Source organism: Phyllostomus hastatus, unplaced genomic scaffold, assembly GCF_019186645.2.
Source record: "Phyllostomus hastatus isolate PE091 unplaced genomic scaffold, TTU_PhHast_1.1 phas_contig_1, whole genome shotgun sequence".
Lineage (NCBI taxonomy): Eukaryota > Metazoa > Chordata > Mammalia > Chiroptera > Phyllostomidae > Phyllostomus > Phyllostomus hastatus.
The window spans coordinates 16,530,784-16,549,653 of record NW_025333498.1 but is presented as its reverse complement, the minus strand read 5'-3'; the positions used below and the strand labels follow the sequence as shown (position 1 = coordinate 16,549,653).

The window sequence follows — 18,870 nt, the reverse complement described above, 5'->3', positions numbered from 1 at the left end:
CATATTTGTTTTCAAGTTCATGAACACCTGATGCTGACTTCTTGTAGATCTGGTCCCAGTGGGGCACACACCGTTTACAACCAGGCCTTAATAACGCCGCTGGTCATCACGTGCAATCCCACAACAACTGACTGCGTCCTCAGACGGCTGCAGTTGTGCGTGCTGTTTCGGCAGAAAGGGGAGCACAACACTGACCCCACAGAAGTGTTACAAGAATTAATGAACCAGTGCGTTTGAGGTGCTCTGCACATTATAAAATGTCAGACAAATGCTGGTGATCATCTTCATTATTATGACTTTCTGTAATACTGCAATCCAGTTATACATGGCAGTACAGTGCTTACATGTAAGTAAATTGTAACTGTTCACCATGGCGTCGTTGTATTTCCGAGACCACAGCCTGGAAGCCTGTCCTGTGTGAGCCCTGGGGCTGTCACATGGCAGCGCCACAGTCGGCTTGCGGACAGAAGCTAAGCTGAGCTCCAGGCCCATCCTGTCTGTCAGACTGAGTGCCTCTAAGTCCTGAAGCACTTGGATGTCGGGGTTACAGACACTTCCTCACCTCCAGTCCTCTTAATACATTTCATTTACATAAAGGTGTCTCCAAATACGCACATCATTTTTCTCTGGCTGTTCTTACCATATTGCCACAAGTTTTTCAAGTATATTTTTCAAGTATTTTTCTGTCCCTCTTCGTCCTCTTCTGGGACTCCGACAACACAAAAGTTAAATCTGTTATTGTCCCACAGGCCTCAGTTCACTTTTACAAATCTATTCTCTCTCTCGTTTGAATGAGATAATTGCTATTGACCTACAAGTTCACTGATTTCTTCTTGTCCTCTACATTCTGCTACTGAGTGCATCCAGTGAGTCTGTCAGTACATTTGCAGTTCTAAAATTTCCATTTAGTTCTTTTTTACATTTTTATTTCTTTTCTGATACATCCTATTTTTATCTGTTTTAAGAATGTTCATAATTGCTTGTTGGAGCATTTTTGTGGTAGCTGCTTCTCTTGTCTGGTAATTCCAGCATCTGTGCCATCTCAAAATTGGTGTTGGTTGGGTTGGGTTTTTTTTCCAACTGAGTTGAGATTTTCCTGGTCCAAGGTACGAAGTGTAATTCTGAACTGTACTGTGGGTATTTTAAGTGTTACAGACTCTGGTTCCTATTGAAATCTTCCATTTTAGCTGGTAGGTAAACTTTAGATTTAGAGTATACTTTCTGGCCTCCATTCTGGCTCACTTTTTCATGGCTCAAATGTCAACCTCTGGTTATGGAGCCCTAGTAATGTTTACATGGTGTTGTTTTGCCTGCCCTACGTGTATGTCACCCAAACGGCAGGACTCTCCCCTACATGCTGGGGAGGACAGGGCCACCACCTCCCAGTTACTGCAGGGTGGGGATGGAAGTTGGGTTTGCCCACCAACCTGGCTGAGGACGAGTGGGCACTGAAGACAGTTTTGTTTACAGTCCCAGCTGTCTCATTAACGCAGGTGAGGGGTGAAGGCAGGGCCCTGACCACAGACTTGGGCTGAGAGGGTCCTGCTGCTACTACAGAAGTGGGTGGGGATGAGAGTCAGGATCCCACCCACAGGCTCAGCCAAGTGGGGGTACCAGTTTCCTCTGCAATATGGTGACGGAAAACAGAGCTCCACGCAGACACACAGGAGAGCGATGCAGCCTTGTTATTGAGGGGCTGTGGGGGGCGGTGGGAAATAGGCTCTACCGACAGACGGCTGCTGCACGTTCACAGGGGAGGGGTGGCGGTCGGCTTTTTCACAGCGTTCACCTGGAGAACGGTGGCTAAGAGATTTCTGTTCCACTGAACTATGCTTTTCCCAGGGCTTCAGCCAGGGAGAGCAGGCTTTCCTTGGGATTCTTTTTTGTCTGTGCCTGTTGGCATTTAAGGGTAGTGAGTTTTTCTAATGCCCGAGGTAGAAAACACAGGAGGTTAAAAAACAAAAATAAAATCCAAAACACCATGAGGCAATTTGATGGTGGATTCCTTGAGTCCTGAGGTCCCTAGTTGGCCTTCCTTCTTTTCTGCAGCTTTCGGAGTCTTCTGATAGTGGAGGCATGTATTTTGTCCAGGGAATTGTGTTGTTATTGTGAGGGGAAAAAAATGAAATCTATTTATTCATCTCGTCCAGAAAAAGAAAAACTCTTACATAGTATTTCCCAAGTATAGAAGTCAGCAAAGCTTCCTAATCTAATAATAATGTTGATGTGCCTCCTACTTCTTAAGTGGGTGCACTGTAGTCACAGATCCAGCTGGGCACTTCCCAATGACAGTAAAACAAAGTCACTCAGCCAGAAAGTGGAGATTTAAACCTTGGATTCCTGGTTCCCTGCCTGTGTTCTGCTCACTGAGGGAGATGCACCATGGACTCTGAGTTAGTTTTTAGGGCTGGAGGTGAACTTGCTATTCTCAACCTCTTATTCAATAATGTGTATTATACCCATTATTTGTTGCATATACTTCAGTTTAAAAGATACTGCCATATTTTACTGTTTTATATATGTGTATATATACACACACATATATATATATATAAATGATTGATTTGGCAAAGACTTTTGAAAAGCAGTGATAAAACCTACCCATTATATTGTTGTTTTGTTGTATTCTCTCCCTTTGTATAAACTCTAAATGGAAATCCAGTAGAAAGCAAAATAGTAAAATTTTGATGCATCCACATAGTATCAAAACATCTGGTGGCACTGATGGTCTGATGTTAATACTAATGTTTTCCCTTTGAATATTGGAAGTTCTCTACCATTATAAACATCCTCAGGGTCCTAAGATTTCTGTCCAGATGGGCTGCCTTTCCCCAGGGCTTTGGCTAGGAAGAGTAAGCTTTCCTTGGGATTATTTTTTGTCAGCGCTGTTGGTGTTGATGGGCTGTGGGCTCTTCTGGTGCCCACATAATTCTCCTCTAATGCCCGATCATTTGTGACTCAGTGAAAACTGAATGGAGTGATGACAGAGCTTAGATTTAGGTAATTAAGGGAGAGGAAAATGTTTTTTAAACTGACCTTCTTTCTTCCATTTGAATAAAATTAAACTATGGGTCAATATGTTGTGCCCGATACTATAAATGTCAATGGTCAAATTTTTGGCAGGAGTGGACAAGAAGTCCTTCTGAAGACCAAAGGACAGGGCAAAGTCATTAAAATAAAGCATCTTTATACCCTTAAGTTCACAGTGCAATATACCAGTTCTGAGCTTGCTCTGAAAATTGCTGCTTCAAGGACTAGCAGTATATCAATATTTCAGTTGGCCATTAAGAGTTTATTTGGTTTTCACACTTATTTATTAAAGTCATATAACTCCTATACAGTTCCATTTCTCCCAGGGAAGATCTACACTGTAAATAAAAAAAAAAAAGTCCATAAAAAAATCTTTCATTTGTTGCATCTCTTGGTTTTGTAGGTTATTTTTATGTTATAATTAAACTACATTTCCCTCTCCCAATTATTCAGTTAATAAGCACAGAATAAACATATAAAAGGAAGAATAAAGATTTCAAATCATGCTTTATTCTGTCCTTTATTAATGAACTATTGGTATTATATAGGCTGCTAACTTTAGGCTACTCAAATTTTCTTTAAAAGACATAATGTATGCTTCATATTTAGAAAGCACAGAAATCTACTTTTTGAAATAAATAGCTTATATTATGTACATTCTATTGATAGGATTAATGGGCAATGCTAATGTGTTTTGAAAGTAACTGATTCATTCTTTTCTATGAGTGTTCATATTTTAAATAATTGCAGATAAAAATCCTTTTTTTAAACATATTTCTTAGTTTCCCACCCCCTCCATCCAGAAAAAGTGGAAATACCTATTTCTAATATACATCAGAAGTCATATAAGCAAAATTAGGGCAAATACCTTGTTCTTCGGGATATTTATGAAAATACCACTTACAATTAAAAGGGGGCTACATAGAAGTTTTAAGTGAGTCTAACCAATTTCTTCTTGGCTTACAAGGAGAAATGTGACATTTCAGGTATAGTCAATCAGAGGAGTAACTAAATAAAAAGCATTACTACCATTTCCTTCCTTCAGCCTAGAAGTTAAAAGTTTGTGTATTTGAAGCAACAAATACATCTTATTATTAGGAAAAAAACAGCTGCCATTTCCTTTTAGGGGCTGGCAGTAATGATAATACACTGGAAAAATGATGTCACTTTAATAAATGACCAATGCTAAGTCAATATGTCTGGTTCACAACAAAATTATCTGGCTATTTTCTTAGAATATTCTGGTAAGGCTTAAATGAAAACAATTCAGCAATGCTAGTAGAACAGTCTTTTGGATGGCAGGGATGTTTGGCCATCTCAATGATTATATAGATGATGATGATGATGATGATAATAATAATAATAATAACAATAATAATATTACTTTAACCTGTCAGCTTTTCATAAGGAAGGGAAAAGTGGTTTGGGAAACTATTCTATCTGAGTAATAATGACCCTTTGAACTTTACTTTTTCATAAAGATTGTAGTAGGAGGAGCGGCACTCCCATTCTGCAGTTAGATACTCTCCTGTATATCATTTTACTCAGTTTAAAGAGTGAGGAGACAATCCTGAATGTCTACTATGGAACCCTGTGGTGGGGGGCTGAAAAGATCCTATCCGGTGTGCTCACGATCACCCCGGTGGCTCCATCAGCTGTCCTCGTCAGCTGTGGAGTGTGTAGCAGCAAGCCTGGAGTTTTGAGACCTTGCTTGCTATTAGCTGGATTCAGTCTGATTCCTACAGCATCTCTGCCAGTCTGGTGATTGCAACCCCACCCGACATTTTATATGATGTTAAAAAAAAGAGGGGGGTGGTGGGATACAAAATTGCTGCTTTGGCAAACACTCTTTTAAAAATTCCTGACAAGCTCTGTGCCTTGGTGGATTTTGAAAAAGAAACCAGAACAAAGCAAGCTGTCTTAGGGATCAAAAGCAGATAAATACATCTCTCTTTTGACAGGCAGCAAGCTTGCCATTTTCCTTTGGAAGTATAATAATAATATCTTTAATGTGCAGTGGCTAGTACATTAGTTTCCTATTGCTGCTGTAACAAATTACCTCCAACTTAGTGGCTAAAAACAACATGAGTCTGTCGTTATGTAGTTCTGGAAGTCACAAGTCCAAAATCAGTTTCATGAGGCTAAAATCAAGGTGTTGGCAGGCCCGTGTTTCTTCTGGAAGCTCTAATGGAGAATCTGTTTCTTTCCTTTGCTGTTTCCAACTTCGAGAGGCTGCCTGCATTCCTTGGCTCCTGGCCCCCTTCCTCTGTCTTCAAGGCCAGAGGCACAGCATTGTCTCTTTCATGCCTTCTGCTTCTATCCTTACATCTTTTCTCTGGCTCGGCCTCTCCTGCCTCCCTCTGCTGTCCCCCTGTGACAGTGATTACACTGGGCTCACCCCACAATCCCAAGACATTTTCCATCTCTAAATCCGTAACTTCATCACATAGTCCCTTATGCCAGGAAAAGTAACATACTCTCAGGTTCTGAGGATTAAGAAGGAGAAATCTTTGGGGAGTCACTGTTTAGCCCACCAGTTAGTTCTCTAAGTTCTTAATTCTTCACAGTGTGTTTTAGAGAAAGTGGATGGTCAGGATGAGCCACTTCATACCTAAGAATCCCATTGTCAATCCAAATGTCATTAGTCATCATAGAAAACAGAAGTAATGCAAACACCAAGTTCCCACACTGAAAATAACGAGCTGACTTGTTCTTATATTATACAGTAATATGGTTCAAATCACACACAGTAATGCTTTTAAGGACAAGATATAAGATGAAAAAAATCTCCTCAAGGCTTTTCTTTCAATCCCTGCCCTCTACTCCTCACAAGAGGTGAAGGTTATCAATGTAGGCGGCTGTGGGAGGGAGTGAATCATGTTCTTTCTCCTTTTCTTTACACCATCACTACCATGGTGTTCCAAGACATTTCTTTCAAACATGACTTGTGAATGTGGCGTATTGACAGATTATTCACAGGTGTTGTACCTGTTCTCTTCTAATAGGTGACTCAGAATTCTTACTCAATGGCCTTCACTCTTTCAAAAGTAAACGACACACACTCTAGTGAAAGAAAAGCTTTTAAGTTAGTGACAGCAATAAAGTATTTAAAAAACTGTTGCAGAGTCTCAGCTGGTCAAGGCTGTCATAAGGCAACCCACGCTTATTAAATTGAGACTGTCACTCCTTGAGCAAGTGGAAAGGTGACTCCATTTGCTATGGAAAAACAACAACAATGCAGATGGTCTGAACACCACCACTTTATCAACACTGCATGACCCACCGTGTTCCCCTCCAGTTCAAAGGCTCAACCATAGCCTTCCCGAGGATGGCTCCTCACACTGACTCTGGTAACCACAGGCCAGAATCGGAACATTGTTTTCATTTACTCCCTGGGCAGAGACTCGCATACGCAGGGGTCATCCCTCTAGAATAATGGAGGAGTTAGATTGGATCCGAGCCGAGACTCTCCCTAATGAACAGACACCACTGCAGAGGTTGAAGTCAACACTCGGGGAATTCTCGTCCTTCCCCATGGCAGGCCCTTGAATGGGTTTGGCCAGTGCTATATGCCTGAACTTTGTCATGTCTTAGTGACACTAAGGGAATAATGACAGAAACGAGGGTGATTTGAAACATTCATTTGCAATGCATATTGTACCTTGTTATTAAAAAACACAGTTCAGAAATAAGAACAACCAGAACCCAGAAGTTTCTTCACAGAATGGACAACAAAAAGATTGCATTAAAAATCATGCCACAAAAGAAACATGGATTTTTACAGTGATTTGACAGAATTACTATAGTTACCATTTTTAAATACTTTACTCTTAGTATACATACATTTTCAGTGTTAAGCTTCATGCTAAACAATATGTAAGAAGATATTTTTCAGTTTTACAATTTAAATAGCGGAAAGAAACTTCTAGGACCAAACACTATGCATTTAAAATTTAAGTGGCTATCTTGAAGCTTATGTCAGAATTTAGGGTAGTTTGAATACATGGCCAATACTCTGTGCAGTTGTTATATACAAATGAATTTCACATGATGTGAAAACCACATATATCATACAGCATTTCAATAAATACCTCAGCTGGTTATTTATGTGTAAATCTCAGAAATTTCTAAATTTAAACCCCAAAACACTATGGTCATGCTCTATAAAAAAAGATCTGGCTTATTCAAAATTTCAAAATGTCACAAAATACTAGTGACTAAGTGGTTTTTCAGAATTTGGTAACCCTCTCTGAAGATAAATTCACAGATTTTTAAAGCTTCAATTTGATTTCACAAAAATTTAGCAAGGACAATCCAGCTTAGCGAGTTATCTTTAAAATTCAGTTTCCATGGCAACAATCACAGGTCCCTGTATACTGCTTTTTTTAAAAAATCATTTTTATAAATTTAGTTCTTGCAACATCAAAAGCAACAGTTAAATATAACTGCCTTACTTTTATCTTCTTTTATCAGACTTTTTGAACACGCTGACTTCTCTCTTTTTAATGAACTAACACACCAGATCCCTTGCCTGCTGTTCATTAAGTACAAGCTTACGGGCAGATAAAACTCCAATTTTCAGAGTGGCTGCCTGGAAACCCAGGCTGCTGCATGTGTGTTACAAGCAAACCAGGATCCAGCCCATTGTGCCTAACAGCAAATCTCCTTATAACTCCCTCCGTACAACTCCCCAGCTTACTCGACAAGGTGAGAGGGAGGAGCTCTTACCTGCACATTTCACCCCCTGAGCAATGAGCCCCCACATGAAGTTGGCACAGTATTCACACCAGTGCGGCCCTCTGAACGTGTGGACCTGCAAGAGAGTAGAGAGGAAGTGGCCAGAGGGAAGCACACGGGTGAGGAGGCTGTCCCCTGCCACGGTGCTAACACACAGACAAGCCGCAGTCAGTACTGTGGAGGCGTGACATGATGATTACATTTGGCAAAACCCTAGTTGAGTAAAACTGACAAGCAGTTAAAATTTCTTTCAGAGTTTGATTTCCTCTTCCTTTGAGAGATGGTGGTAAATCAAATTTACTGCAATTTACTTTTGAAAATAATTTCCACATGGGAATTTTCCAACTGTTCCCTCCAGCTGCGGGCAGCCTCATGTGTGTGCTCTACAAACACTGGCATTTTTCGAGCACCACGACACGAGGAAGGAAGCACAGGGAGCAATGTCGAGTGTGTCCGGGTCCTGAGAAGGATTCTGCCGGAGACCCACCTTCTGTCCCCTGTGACCACAATTAGGGACACAGATGTTGCAGGTGATCCTTAGTGACTGGTCACAACTGAATCATCAAAAAGGACCAATTTCTCTTCAAAACTACTTGATACTTATTATGTTAGTGAAGAGAATGGATATATTTTATAAATTACAGTTAGTCAGGAATGCTGTTTCAGGGTAGAAATTATTCAGTAATCATTCCAGCTCATAAAGGTTGTGCTGCATTTGATTCCTTTATCCCAAAGAAAGAGATCCAGACAAGAATGGACTCCAGTGCCAAGACACCCACAGAGTTCTCTGCACAGGAAAGGGAAGGGATCCCACCTTAACTCAGATGGAAAAACATTGGTCAAATAGGAAAGCAAGGAACCCAAACCCCAGACATTAGAGACTAAAAGGAATGAGTATCAATAATGCTTTAAGATTTCTGAGCAAATACTGGCTGAAAATGCACTCAAGAAGTAAGTTAGCAGAAAAGTGAGAAGGACCAAGGAAGTCACTAAGCTGTATCAAGTTACATTTACTTGCGATAATTATTTACATGACTTCCTCCTGCAGAAGACAGGAATACAAGAGAATGGATATCAGAGTGTGACAATTTGATTCTAACATAGTATCTGCCAAAACAGCTACTGCAAATAATGAAATTCACAGCTAAAACTGTCATTTTTATTACTATTCTATTTATGTATCAAATAGGTCTTAGAAACCAAGGAAATGATTTTTAAGAAGTAGAAGTATAGTCATATATATATATATAAAACTCATTTCTTCAAACTTAAGATGCTACTGAATGTAAGACTTACACTAAATTTAAGATACATGCAGGGTGGGGCACAAGTAGGCTTAGTTATTCATATGAAAAATAATACAATAATTAATAAATAATAATGTAAGAATAAACTGTTTCCTGTACTCACAAATGTAAACCTACTTTTGCTTCACCCTGTATACTCCATTTAGGAAAACCATGTCAATTAAATTATGACAAGCCACTGATTATAAGATAAACGCCAATCTGAGAGATGTTAAAGTGAAAAAAGAGTACGTATTAGAATCAATGAAATGTGGTATATCAGAATTCAATGTACTACTACTGGCAAAATATCCATATGCAATGGATAACCTGGGGTTCATTCCAGTAGGTATGTGCGCTTATAATTCTCGTTACTGCCAAGTGAGCTTGCGTACTAAACATCACGTTGACTTTGAAAAGGAGGTCACAATCCCTTTCATGTCTTTTATAGAAAAGCATCAGGAATGCAGACACAGTTGCTTCTGGATTGTTAATGATGTTCAGAGTCCGTACACTGAAAGTATTTCCTGAAGTTCCTGAAGCAGAGCCCAAGATCAACACTCAGATAGCCTGAGATGCCTGTGGGTTGGTCCATGCTCCTCTGAGTGAAGAAAACCGAACGAAGTATGCTATCTTGCTTTACTCCAAGGAGAATGTGTGAAATAGATAGCAGTGACTCCTAAAAAGGTTACAGAATCATACATGAATAAGCTATAGAATTGTGAAGTTATTTTTAGGGAAAGTCTCTGGGATATAAAGTGGCTTCTAGGTTGCCAGATCTCAGGAGAGTGCGGGTTCACTTACCATGGTGAGGTTGACGAAAAGGCACTAAGAAGTGTGCGGGAAGTCCCAGTTTTGTGTCTGCCCGTTACCCCCTGGTAAAGGGTCTTAAAGTTACACTGGGAGCACAACAGCAAGGTAGGTCACGTGGGATCACTTTGGGAAGGGCTCTGGCAAATAGCACTGAGCACTGAGATGTTATGAGCTATTACGGAACCAATTCTCTTCCTCCCTTCACGAGAGAAGTAGTGAGTGTGGCACTTTGAAGATCTCGGGACAAGTCTTCATACTACACATGCTGAAGAAAGAGCTGGACTGTCTGAGCAGGCAAGGATCCCATGGTTGTCTCAGAAAGCAAACTTTAGGAAATTATTTACATACTTGCTTCTTGGACAGCCTTTTTATAAAGGCATCCTGAGTGATCTGGAGCTGCTTTTGTTGTTTTTAATAATAATAATAATAATAATAATAATAATAATAATAATAATACCAGTTGGAAATTTTCTTATATAGCTCTCCAAGAAACAGTGGTAGAAATTGGCACTGAAGTTCCAGAAGCTTACACAACTACTATTTGTATAATAGGGTTTACCTGAATTCCCTCTTGAATTTTTATACCTAAAATTCTTCTTAAATTTTGTTTTGTGGCCTCTGTGGCTATGTGACGCTGGACTGCATTTGTACACATTGCAATACACGAATATTGCAGCCTTTTCCTCTTTTTTATTTTCCCAGAGGTCACCAACACAGAGACTTCATTCATTAATCATTTTTATTATCATAAACATTTGCTAAGTGATGACATATACAAAAATAAAAAGGACATTGCAGGTTTCTCCCATGAAATGCACTGTGAAAATGCTAGGCTGAACTTGCGTCTCCCAAGTACGAGGGAAGCGGGGGTGGGGGGGGCACTGCTCAGGCCTAAGATGCGACCCAAGAGCTGAGTGTTCCGGGACAGGACGAGCAGGGGCGGCCAGGGGACCTGCAGAGGTGTTTGTGTTGGAGGGCACCTAGGAGAGACTGTTAGAAGGAAACCAAAGGTACAAGCATGAGCAAAACAGTGAGATGTTTAAAGAATTCCAAGGAACGGTGGGGGTGGGAGTGGCTGGCAAGGTAGGAGATGGGAGGCGCACAGGGCCTTTTCCATGCCCACAAATTTATACTTTACCTAATGAGCAAGGCAAGGCCACTGAAGATTTTGAAGGAGAGCAACACAGTCAAGGAAGGGGGAAGGGCTGGAAGACGACGGACTGGACAGGAAGCTGTGGCGGTGGTCTGGGTGATGGATGAGGTGGGTTGAAACTTCGGCAGTGGTGATCAAGAGAAGGGGCAAATAGTTATACAGGGGCGGAGTCAACAGGGCTTGGAGCCGGGGAGCACCTGGGCTGACGGTTAGGGTTCCAGGCTTGGTGACTCGGGGAGGATGGCATTAACAGAAGGAACCAAAGGAGGGAAGCAGGTCTGGAGGTGAGCTGGGAGGGAAACAACGGAGGCGGAGGGAAGGCTGACTGAAGATTTCTGTGAAACAGGAGGTAACTCATGGAGTGAGGCTCCTGAAGGCATCAAATGACGGGATCTAGGGCAGAGGGACTGGCTTTGAATAAAAGGAAAATTACTTCCCCCACCCCACCCCGAGGTGGAGGGGAAGTGGAAAAGCAAGGCTGTGCAGGAGTGCTGGGGGCGTGCAGGCCAGAAAGCCAAGGATGTTCATAGTCTGTGGTATCTATGCATTAGGTCCCCAGTTCAGTTACTAAGCCCACGAGGAGTCTGCGAAAACGGGGAACAGGAACTGGAACAGGCCAGAAATTCAGAGAAAGGCTGTTGGACTTGAAAGCAAGCTTCTTGCCTGAATGACACAAAGTTATACTAGACTAGGGTCAAGTGCGTTAAAGAAAAAGTGACAAATTCTTTCTTTGTAAAAGCATGATTGTGCTAAATTTGAGCTTTACATGTTTTACTATGCATGCAATTTTACATAATCAGTGATGTTTATATCACGTTTTACCAATTCAGAAAAAGATATCTTAAAAAACCGTTGGACAAGTCACACAATGCAGAGGAGCCCCCTGGCTGCCCTGCCCTGCCTAGCGCAGCAGGAACAGTGCTGCCCTCGCCGCCAGTTCTGTTCACTGTGCACTGTGCATTTGGATTACCTGTCTTAAAATGACTAAATCAGAATATAATGGGCACTCAGAATACAATAATTAAAAGACCAAAAGTTATGCCCTGGGTATTCTTTCTGCTTAGGAGGATGCTAAGACCCGGGCGGCATCTGGGAGAAGAGAGGCTGGAGCGACTCTCACAGGGTCCAGGGGCTCAGGCCGAGGCCTGAGGCTGTGCGGCAGGGAGACCTTTTCCTGGACACCCCCCAGTGTCATAGGCGGCTCTCAGGGACCCGCAGCTGGTCAGCATTCAGAGAATTAAAACTACTGATGTCTTTACAACAGATGCAACCAACGGACACTCATTTAGTGACATTTCCCATGTGTCATCTTTAATAGGATTTTTAAATTCTAAATGGCCCCAGACTTGTGTATCTCATAATTTGTGTCTCAGTTTTCCTGTCCCTTCTTCCCCAAGGCTGTCAGCTCGGTCTTCTCCTTTCTCATTACCTTCTCTTTTTTTCCATTCTCTGATTCTTAGATGTGAATGAGGAAATCTAATAAGAGAACTTTGCTAGCACTGAATGTAAATCAAGAAAATGTGTCATCTATTTTCCCCTTAAAGTCCATTTAAAAACAACAACAACACAAACTTCTGGATTCCTGCCTGTGCTTCTTATAGCTGAGGCTGACGGGCAGTGGCTTGTGATGAGCGGGGTGTTAGCAGCGTCTTACTTTACTCTATGGCAGCCACTAGTCTTCAGTTCGTGTTTCTCACCAGCAGAAGCTGCCTCTGTGTCTGCTGTTTACTGTACAGCCTTAATAACACACACTAGGCTTATGTGGTGGGAAATATCAATTCCTTCATAAATACCACTACTTGGTCAACTTACTAAAAAAGGACTTCTTTGGGGAGGGTGTTTTGGTAAAATAATCCAAAACAGCAATCAGCTTTAGTGTATAACATTATTAATGAGGTCAGGGATGGTTCTGAGCAAAGCAACCTTAAGGTGGCCTCAGACACTTGTTCTAAGCCACCTCCAAAGGTTTTGGTACATCTTGACAAATGAAACTGACAGAGTACAAAGCATGAATTGTACCTTCATGAACAAAGGGCAGAGCAACTAGTTCTAAAGGCTTTGCCTCTTCTGCAATAGGAAAAAAGACCATCTTTTTACCATGGCATTTGCGATTGCTTTTCACCTGTGAAAAACTCCTTTCACGTTATTCACCTTAAACACAGATATGTAAGACTGGACTCATTAATGGACCCCCATAGAGTCTGGCACAGAGAAGGCTCCGGTCAGAACCCAGCTGCAGGGGACAGACAGGGAGAGAGACGGGCAGACTACTGAGCGGCTGCGTGGCGCAGGCTGGGTGCTGCTGTCTAAGGGCTGTGTGTCTCCTCCCCACCGACCACGGCGAAAACCGAAGCCAGTCCCAATTGGACCCACTGTTACACTGACCAAAACCCTGGCTTCTGCTTCTCATCATGCTTCTGACATTTGTATCTTCACTTTGAATGTCAGTAATAGAAACAGCAGAAAAGAAATGTATGCCATGGAAAGAGAAAAAAACTCTAGCCTATCTTCATTATCCCTTCCAAGCCACCATAACACTTCCTCTAGAAATAAGCATGAACACAAACAGCCAAGAAGACTGCCTGCAAAGCCCGCTGCAAATGTAAACTAGGCTGGAGGTGACAAGAACATTAGGGAAATGAAATTTGTTTCGGAAGTGGGAACGACATTTTTTTGTTTGGGAGGCTCTGACGAGTCAGCTCCCCAGGATGGTACTGGGTGATAAAGGCAGAGAGCAGATGATCGAAACCAAATGCAAAAAATGTAGGTGGGCAGACAGCTGGGCAGGAAAGGTGTTTTTCCCCTTTTTTTCCATTTTTATCTTCAGGGCAACCAGGATGTACTCTTTCAAGTACCCAGTTTTAGTCTCATCAAGATGGCTTAATTTTGATCCAAAGGATTTGAAATTGAAAAATTTTGGTCCTAATTTTGCCACTTCAGTTAAAGTATTTTGGTTAAACTATTAACCCATGAGGACAGAATGCATACCATTGGCAACAAATGTGCAAAGCTGTGTGGGGATTCCCTGAAACAATAGGTGGGGAGGGGGTACTTAAAATAGGAGTGTCTTTAGTATGAAGGCAATGCCTTCTTGCCACTTAGTTAAATCTAATCAGAACTATTAGTGGCTGGAATTCTCGAGGGAAAATCCATGACAACCGGTGAGGTTTGGATCTGGTTCAACCACCAGCACTGGCATCACGCAGGCCGTGCCGACTCCTCCTGTCCTGACGGAACGCAGGACAGGCAGAGGGAAGGCACCAAGCACAGTACTGGCTGGCCCTGGGCTTTAAGCAGTGCTTAGAGTGGGTGAACGTCAGGAACAGGGGGTGGGCACACCCACTGGCCAACAGGACTCAGAAAGGGGGAGGCTCTGGGCCCGGAGGCACTGGATGGCACTGAGGGCCCAGGTGCTAAGAGCTGCTACAGCCAGAAGCTGCCACAGATCCTGCAGGGGAGCTCACAGGGGCTCTGAGAGGCACAACTCAACCACATGAGGAATTCATGCCGTCCAAAGTAGCATTCTGAAAAGGATGACAAATGGCAGAAAACCAGTGACGTAATGGTTCAAGAGTGAGATAACTGTTTAAAATTGAGGGAGACACCATAGAAAGCCTGCTAGACATACATTGGTTATACCACAGATAAATGATATCCCCTTAAAAGAGGAAAACTAACTACAGGAAAACACTGGTAGGACATAGTCAGACTATAACAAGACTAGTCTTACTTTACTAGTAGGGCAACTACTAAGGGCAATGTAATAATTTAGTTCTGCTCCCACATGAAGAACATTATAAAAAGGTTTTTTGGTTGGTGTATAAAACAGAACCTTAAGTAAACATGTACAGAAAGTAATTATTAATTCCACTCATACAACACACTCACTATAATTCTAGATTCAGATTTCCTTATGGCCTCCTTGAGGATCTAGGTAGCCCCTCCCCTCCCTATCCCAACTCATCTGATCAGCATTACCCCTGAGAGAGGAAAGATCTCTAAATTACAGCTGAGTTCGTGTGGCGCAGACAGGTGAACCTGCCGGAACACCCAGTTTAGGGTGCCGGTGCTCTGCTGGGTGCTGGGAGCTGGGAGCGCCGCCCCTGCTACGGAGCATCAGTCTCAACCCAGCAATCGGGCAGCGGGAACACAGCAGTTCTCACGGCCTCCCTTTTATGTATTTATTTTGATCACATTACAAGGTACAGATGTACAATAAACACTAACAATAAATATAACCAGTAATTCAAAAAGTATTTTCCATTTCAAAATACGGATGTTTACAGTAGTAGAAGACTCATAAGTTTAATGTTTAGACTTTTTGTAAGTTTCAGAAACAAATTTATTTTCTTAAAGGAGCTCCAGTGAGAACTTTGCTTCTAAACAGAATTGTGGGTAAAGTTTTAAAATGTCAACTGCCATAACCTCAACACTTCTACTTTGAAAGTTTAGTTTCATTATTTGGATGAATAAGTTTACATTCAAATATGAGTACTGAAATATCAGCACAGTAAATCAATGTCTCCTAAATCAAAATGTCTGTCTCCTAAAGTAACAGGATAAAAGTATGACAGGAAAATAAATGAATCTATTTGGTTGTGCAATAAAAACTATTGTACATCCCACAGCTCAGCGACAGTCTCTGCCTACATTACAGGTGCTGAAACTGAGCGCTGGGAGACAGAACACCTCAGACCAGTCTGCAAGATCTTACGACCCACAATTCCATGAAGCCAAGACTGCACTAATACTAACATTTCAACACAATCAGGTTTCAATTTCTCTCTTTGACTTGGTTTTAAATTTGTCATCTAAACAAGTTTACTGTTAAAGTGTTATGAATTAAAGTATTCCTATATTAGGAAAAGGTTTGACTAAAATGCACAAGAAATTATTAAACTATGTAGCTAAAACCCTTTCTACAGGTCTGGTAAAAGAGATCCAGACTTTCTCTATTGTTTATCTTCTCTTTCTTTGACTGCTGCTCTTATCTGTAATATTTCCTTCCTTCCATTGCTTGGTTTAATCGGTTCTTCTTATTCTAGATTCTTAAGGTAGAGCTTAGCTCTTTAAGACCCTTTTTTTCTTTCCTAAAATAAGCATTTAATGGTAAAGATTTCACTACACACATTACTTTAGCCATATTCCAGGAATCTTGACATGATGTATTCTTTCTGTAATGTCCCTTGTGATTTCTTTAATCCAAGAGTTATTCAGCAGTAAACTTTAATTTCTAAATATGTGGGGAAATTTTCAGATGTTATTGATTTTGAAATTAACTGTTATGGTGAGAGAATATGCTGTGTATGATTTCAATCCTGTTACATTTATTGATACTTGGTTTATGGCCTGAGATGTTGTGATGACTCTTCTACGTTCGCTTGCACAGTGTTGCGGATACTCCGCTGTTGCTGAGCAAACATTATATAACATATCGTTACATTACATAAACATTACATACCCATTATGTCAAATTGGTTGATACTGTTGTTCAAGGCTTCTACAGCCTTACTAATTTTCTATTCTGTCTGTCTATTTGTTCTACCATTGAGAGAGAAGTAGGAAATCTCCACCTATAATTTTGGGTTATCTATTTCACTTTTCAATTCAGTTGTTGGTTTATGTATTTTAAACCTCTATTATTAGGTGCATAAATTTTAATCCCAGTAATACTTCTTCTCTGAAAACTGTGTTTAGTATAAACATAGCCACCCTTATTTTCTTTGAACTATTATCTGTATGGTACATCTTACTCTTTTTTGCCCATGTTTTATACTCACAGCAGGTTAGTTCTGGATGGCTGTAGTTGGATGTTGCCTTTTTATCCAGTCCGACCACCTCTGCCTTTAATGGAGCTGGGGCCATTTCCACGTAATGTTACCATCAGTACGACTGGGCTGGAACCTGCCACCTCACTTCTGTTTCTTATATTACTGTTCCACTTGTTCTTCATTCCTTTTTCTTTCCTGCACACTTCTGAATGGCATATATTTTATGAATCCCTTTTGCTTCCACTATTAACATAACTTTTATTTTTTAGCATTTGCCCAAAGAGCTATAATATATATTTTAATTTTTCAGTCTACATCCAAATAATGTTACATTACTGCAGGTACAGGTATATAGAACCTTCAGACAGTAGGCTTCCACACTCCCAGCCCCACATTTTGTGCTATTGTTGTCATCTATATTATCTGCATAAATTACATAATATGTTACTATTTTTGCTTTAAATAGCCAATTATCTTTTAATAGCACTAAAATGAAGAAAAGCCATTTTTACACTTACCCACATGTTCAACATTTCTGGCATTTTTATTCTTTTGTATAGATCTAAACTTCCATCTGATATTATTTTCCTTTTGTGTCTGAAAAACCTCCTTCAATACTATAGTAGTACAGGTCTCCTCGTGGACCTATACTACTAGAATTACTTTCTTTTGTTTTAAATATTTTGTTTAAAAAACAAATATTTTTGTTTTTCTGGGCTTCAGTTTCTCCATGTGTAAAATAATATTAACTTCATCAGACATTTTCAGTGTCCCTTACACAGGCTGAATGCTCCAGAATTCCTTTGTCACTGGGCCTGCAGGCGCACCTCTCCCAGCGCAGTGCTACATCAACGTGGTTGTATTCAGCAGCTTGTATCCTAGGATCTTATAATCGGTGATTTCACTTGTCATTTAATGTAGTAGGCATTTCTTATTCTTTTAGCCACACAGAAGAAATGTCTTATCTTTGGATAACAGTCCTCAATCTATGTGAACCGAGTGGAACTGACCTACTCCCTGCTCCAGGGGAGAGTATGTGACCTAGATCTAAGCCAGTAAGCACATTCCGCTCTCCCGCAACCAGAGCTTCTCGTTTGGAGAAGGGCCTATCAGCTAACTGGGGGACTGCCTGCCAGGCCCAGGCCCTTGCTCAGTCTGTTACTGCGGCTGACTAGAGCCTGAGAATGTCTGGAGCGGGAGCCTCTGCCAGCCATCTTGCCACCAGGAGTCTAAAAATGAACACAGAGCTTGGAGACAGAGCTCTGGTGGCATTTTTAAGCTCCTGGGTCAACTAACACCAGACTTTTCCTACTATGTGAGCCAATAATTTCCCTTTTTTGCCTTAGAGTGCATGGGTTGGACTTTCTGATACTTGAAATGGAAAGTCTCCTATGTGTTCCAACAAATGGTATAAATATCAGTGATGGGTTCCAAATGGACTTTTAAAAAAGACACACTGAAGCAATGCCATACAACATTGGAGTAACAAGCTGTAATAGCAACCATGAAGGCAAAACCCCGTGATTTCTAGAGAAGGACCTACTCTCTTTCTGAACAAGGGCACTATCCGAGCTTGTGAGGCAGAGCCGCCAGCACTGATCAGGGTGTGTGACACGCATTAAGAGCTGGAGCGCCAAACAAAAGGGGTCCTACAAAAGGGACAGAGTGCACCTGACATTTCAGCCTGATTTGGGCAACTCCATTCATGCTGACAGCCAAAACGTCATCTCTACCTCACACAGCTGAGTGGAGGACATCACTCAATATGACAAAAAGCCTCTGGTTCCCATGCCTGAAAATGGACATATTATTTTCTCTTTAATTTTTACATCTGAATAACACTTTTAAAAAACATATCCAAGTTCTGTTTTTGCTCCTCAAAGACAATAAAAATAGAGAAAATAAGTAGTTGATGATATTCTCCAGAAGTGTCACACTGCTGGGCTCTTTCCCCTGCCTTTACTAACTTTCCTATTTTGCAATCTTAAGATAATTTAAAAGAGTAAACATGGGTGGGGGAAACCACTAGTGTTTTAGTGTTTATCAGAAATATAATTTGTGGTCGTTTCCCAGATGCCAG

At 41.1% G+C, this 18,870-nt stretch overlaps 1 protein-coding gene across 3 annotated transcripts in view; it reads right to left on the bottom strand.

Moving 5' to 3' along the window:
- CHN1 (chimerin 1) overlaps positions 1-18,870 on the bottom strand; it is a 159,943-nt gene that overhangs the window by 15,166 nt on the left and 125,907 nt on the right. For all 3 annotated transcript variants that reach the window (XM_045830448.1, XM_045830459.1, XM_045830467.1), the window contains one exon: positions 7,759-7,843. In XM_045830448.1, coding sequence (XP_045686404.1) covers positions 7,759-7,843 — 85 coding nt within the window. The remainder of the gene's footprint in view (positions 1-7,758; positions 7,844-18,870) is intronic.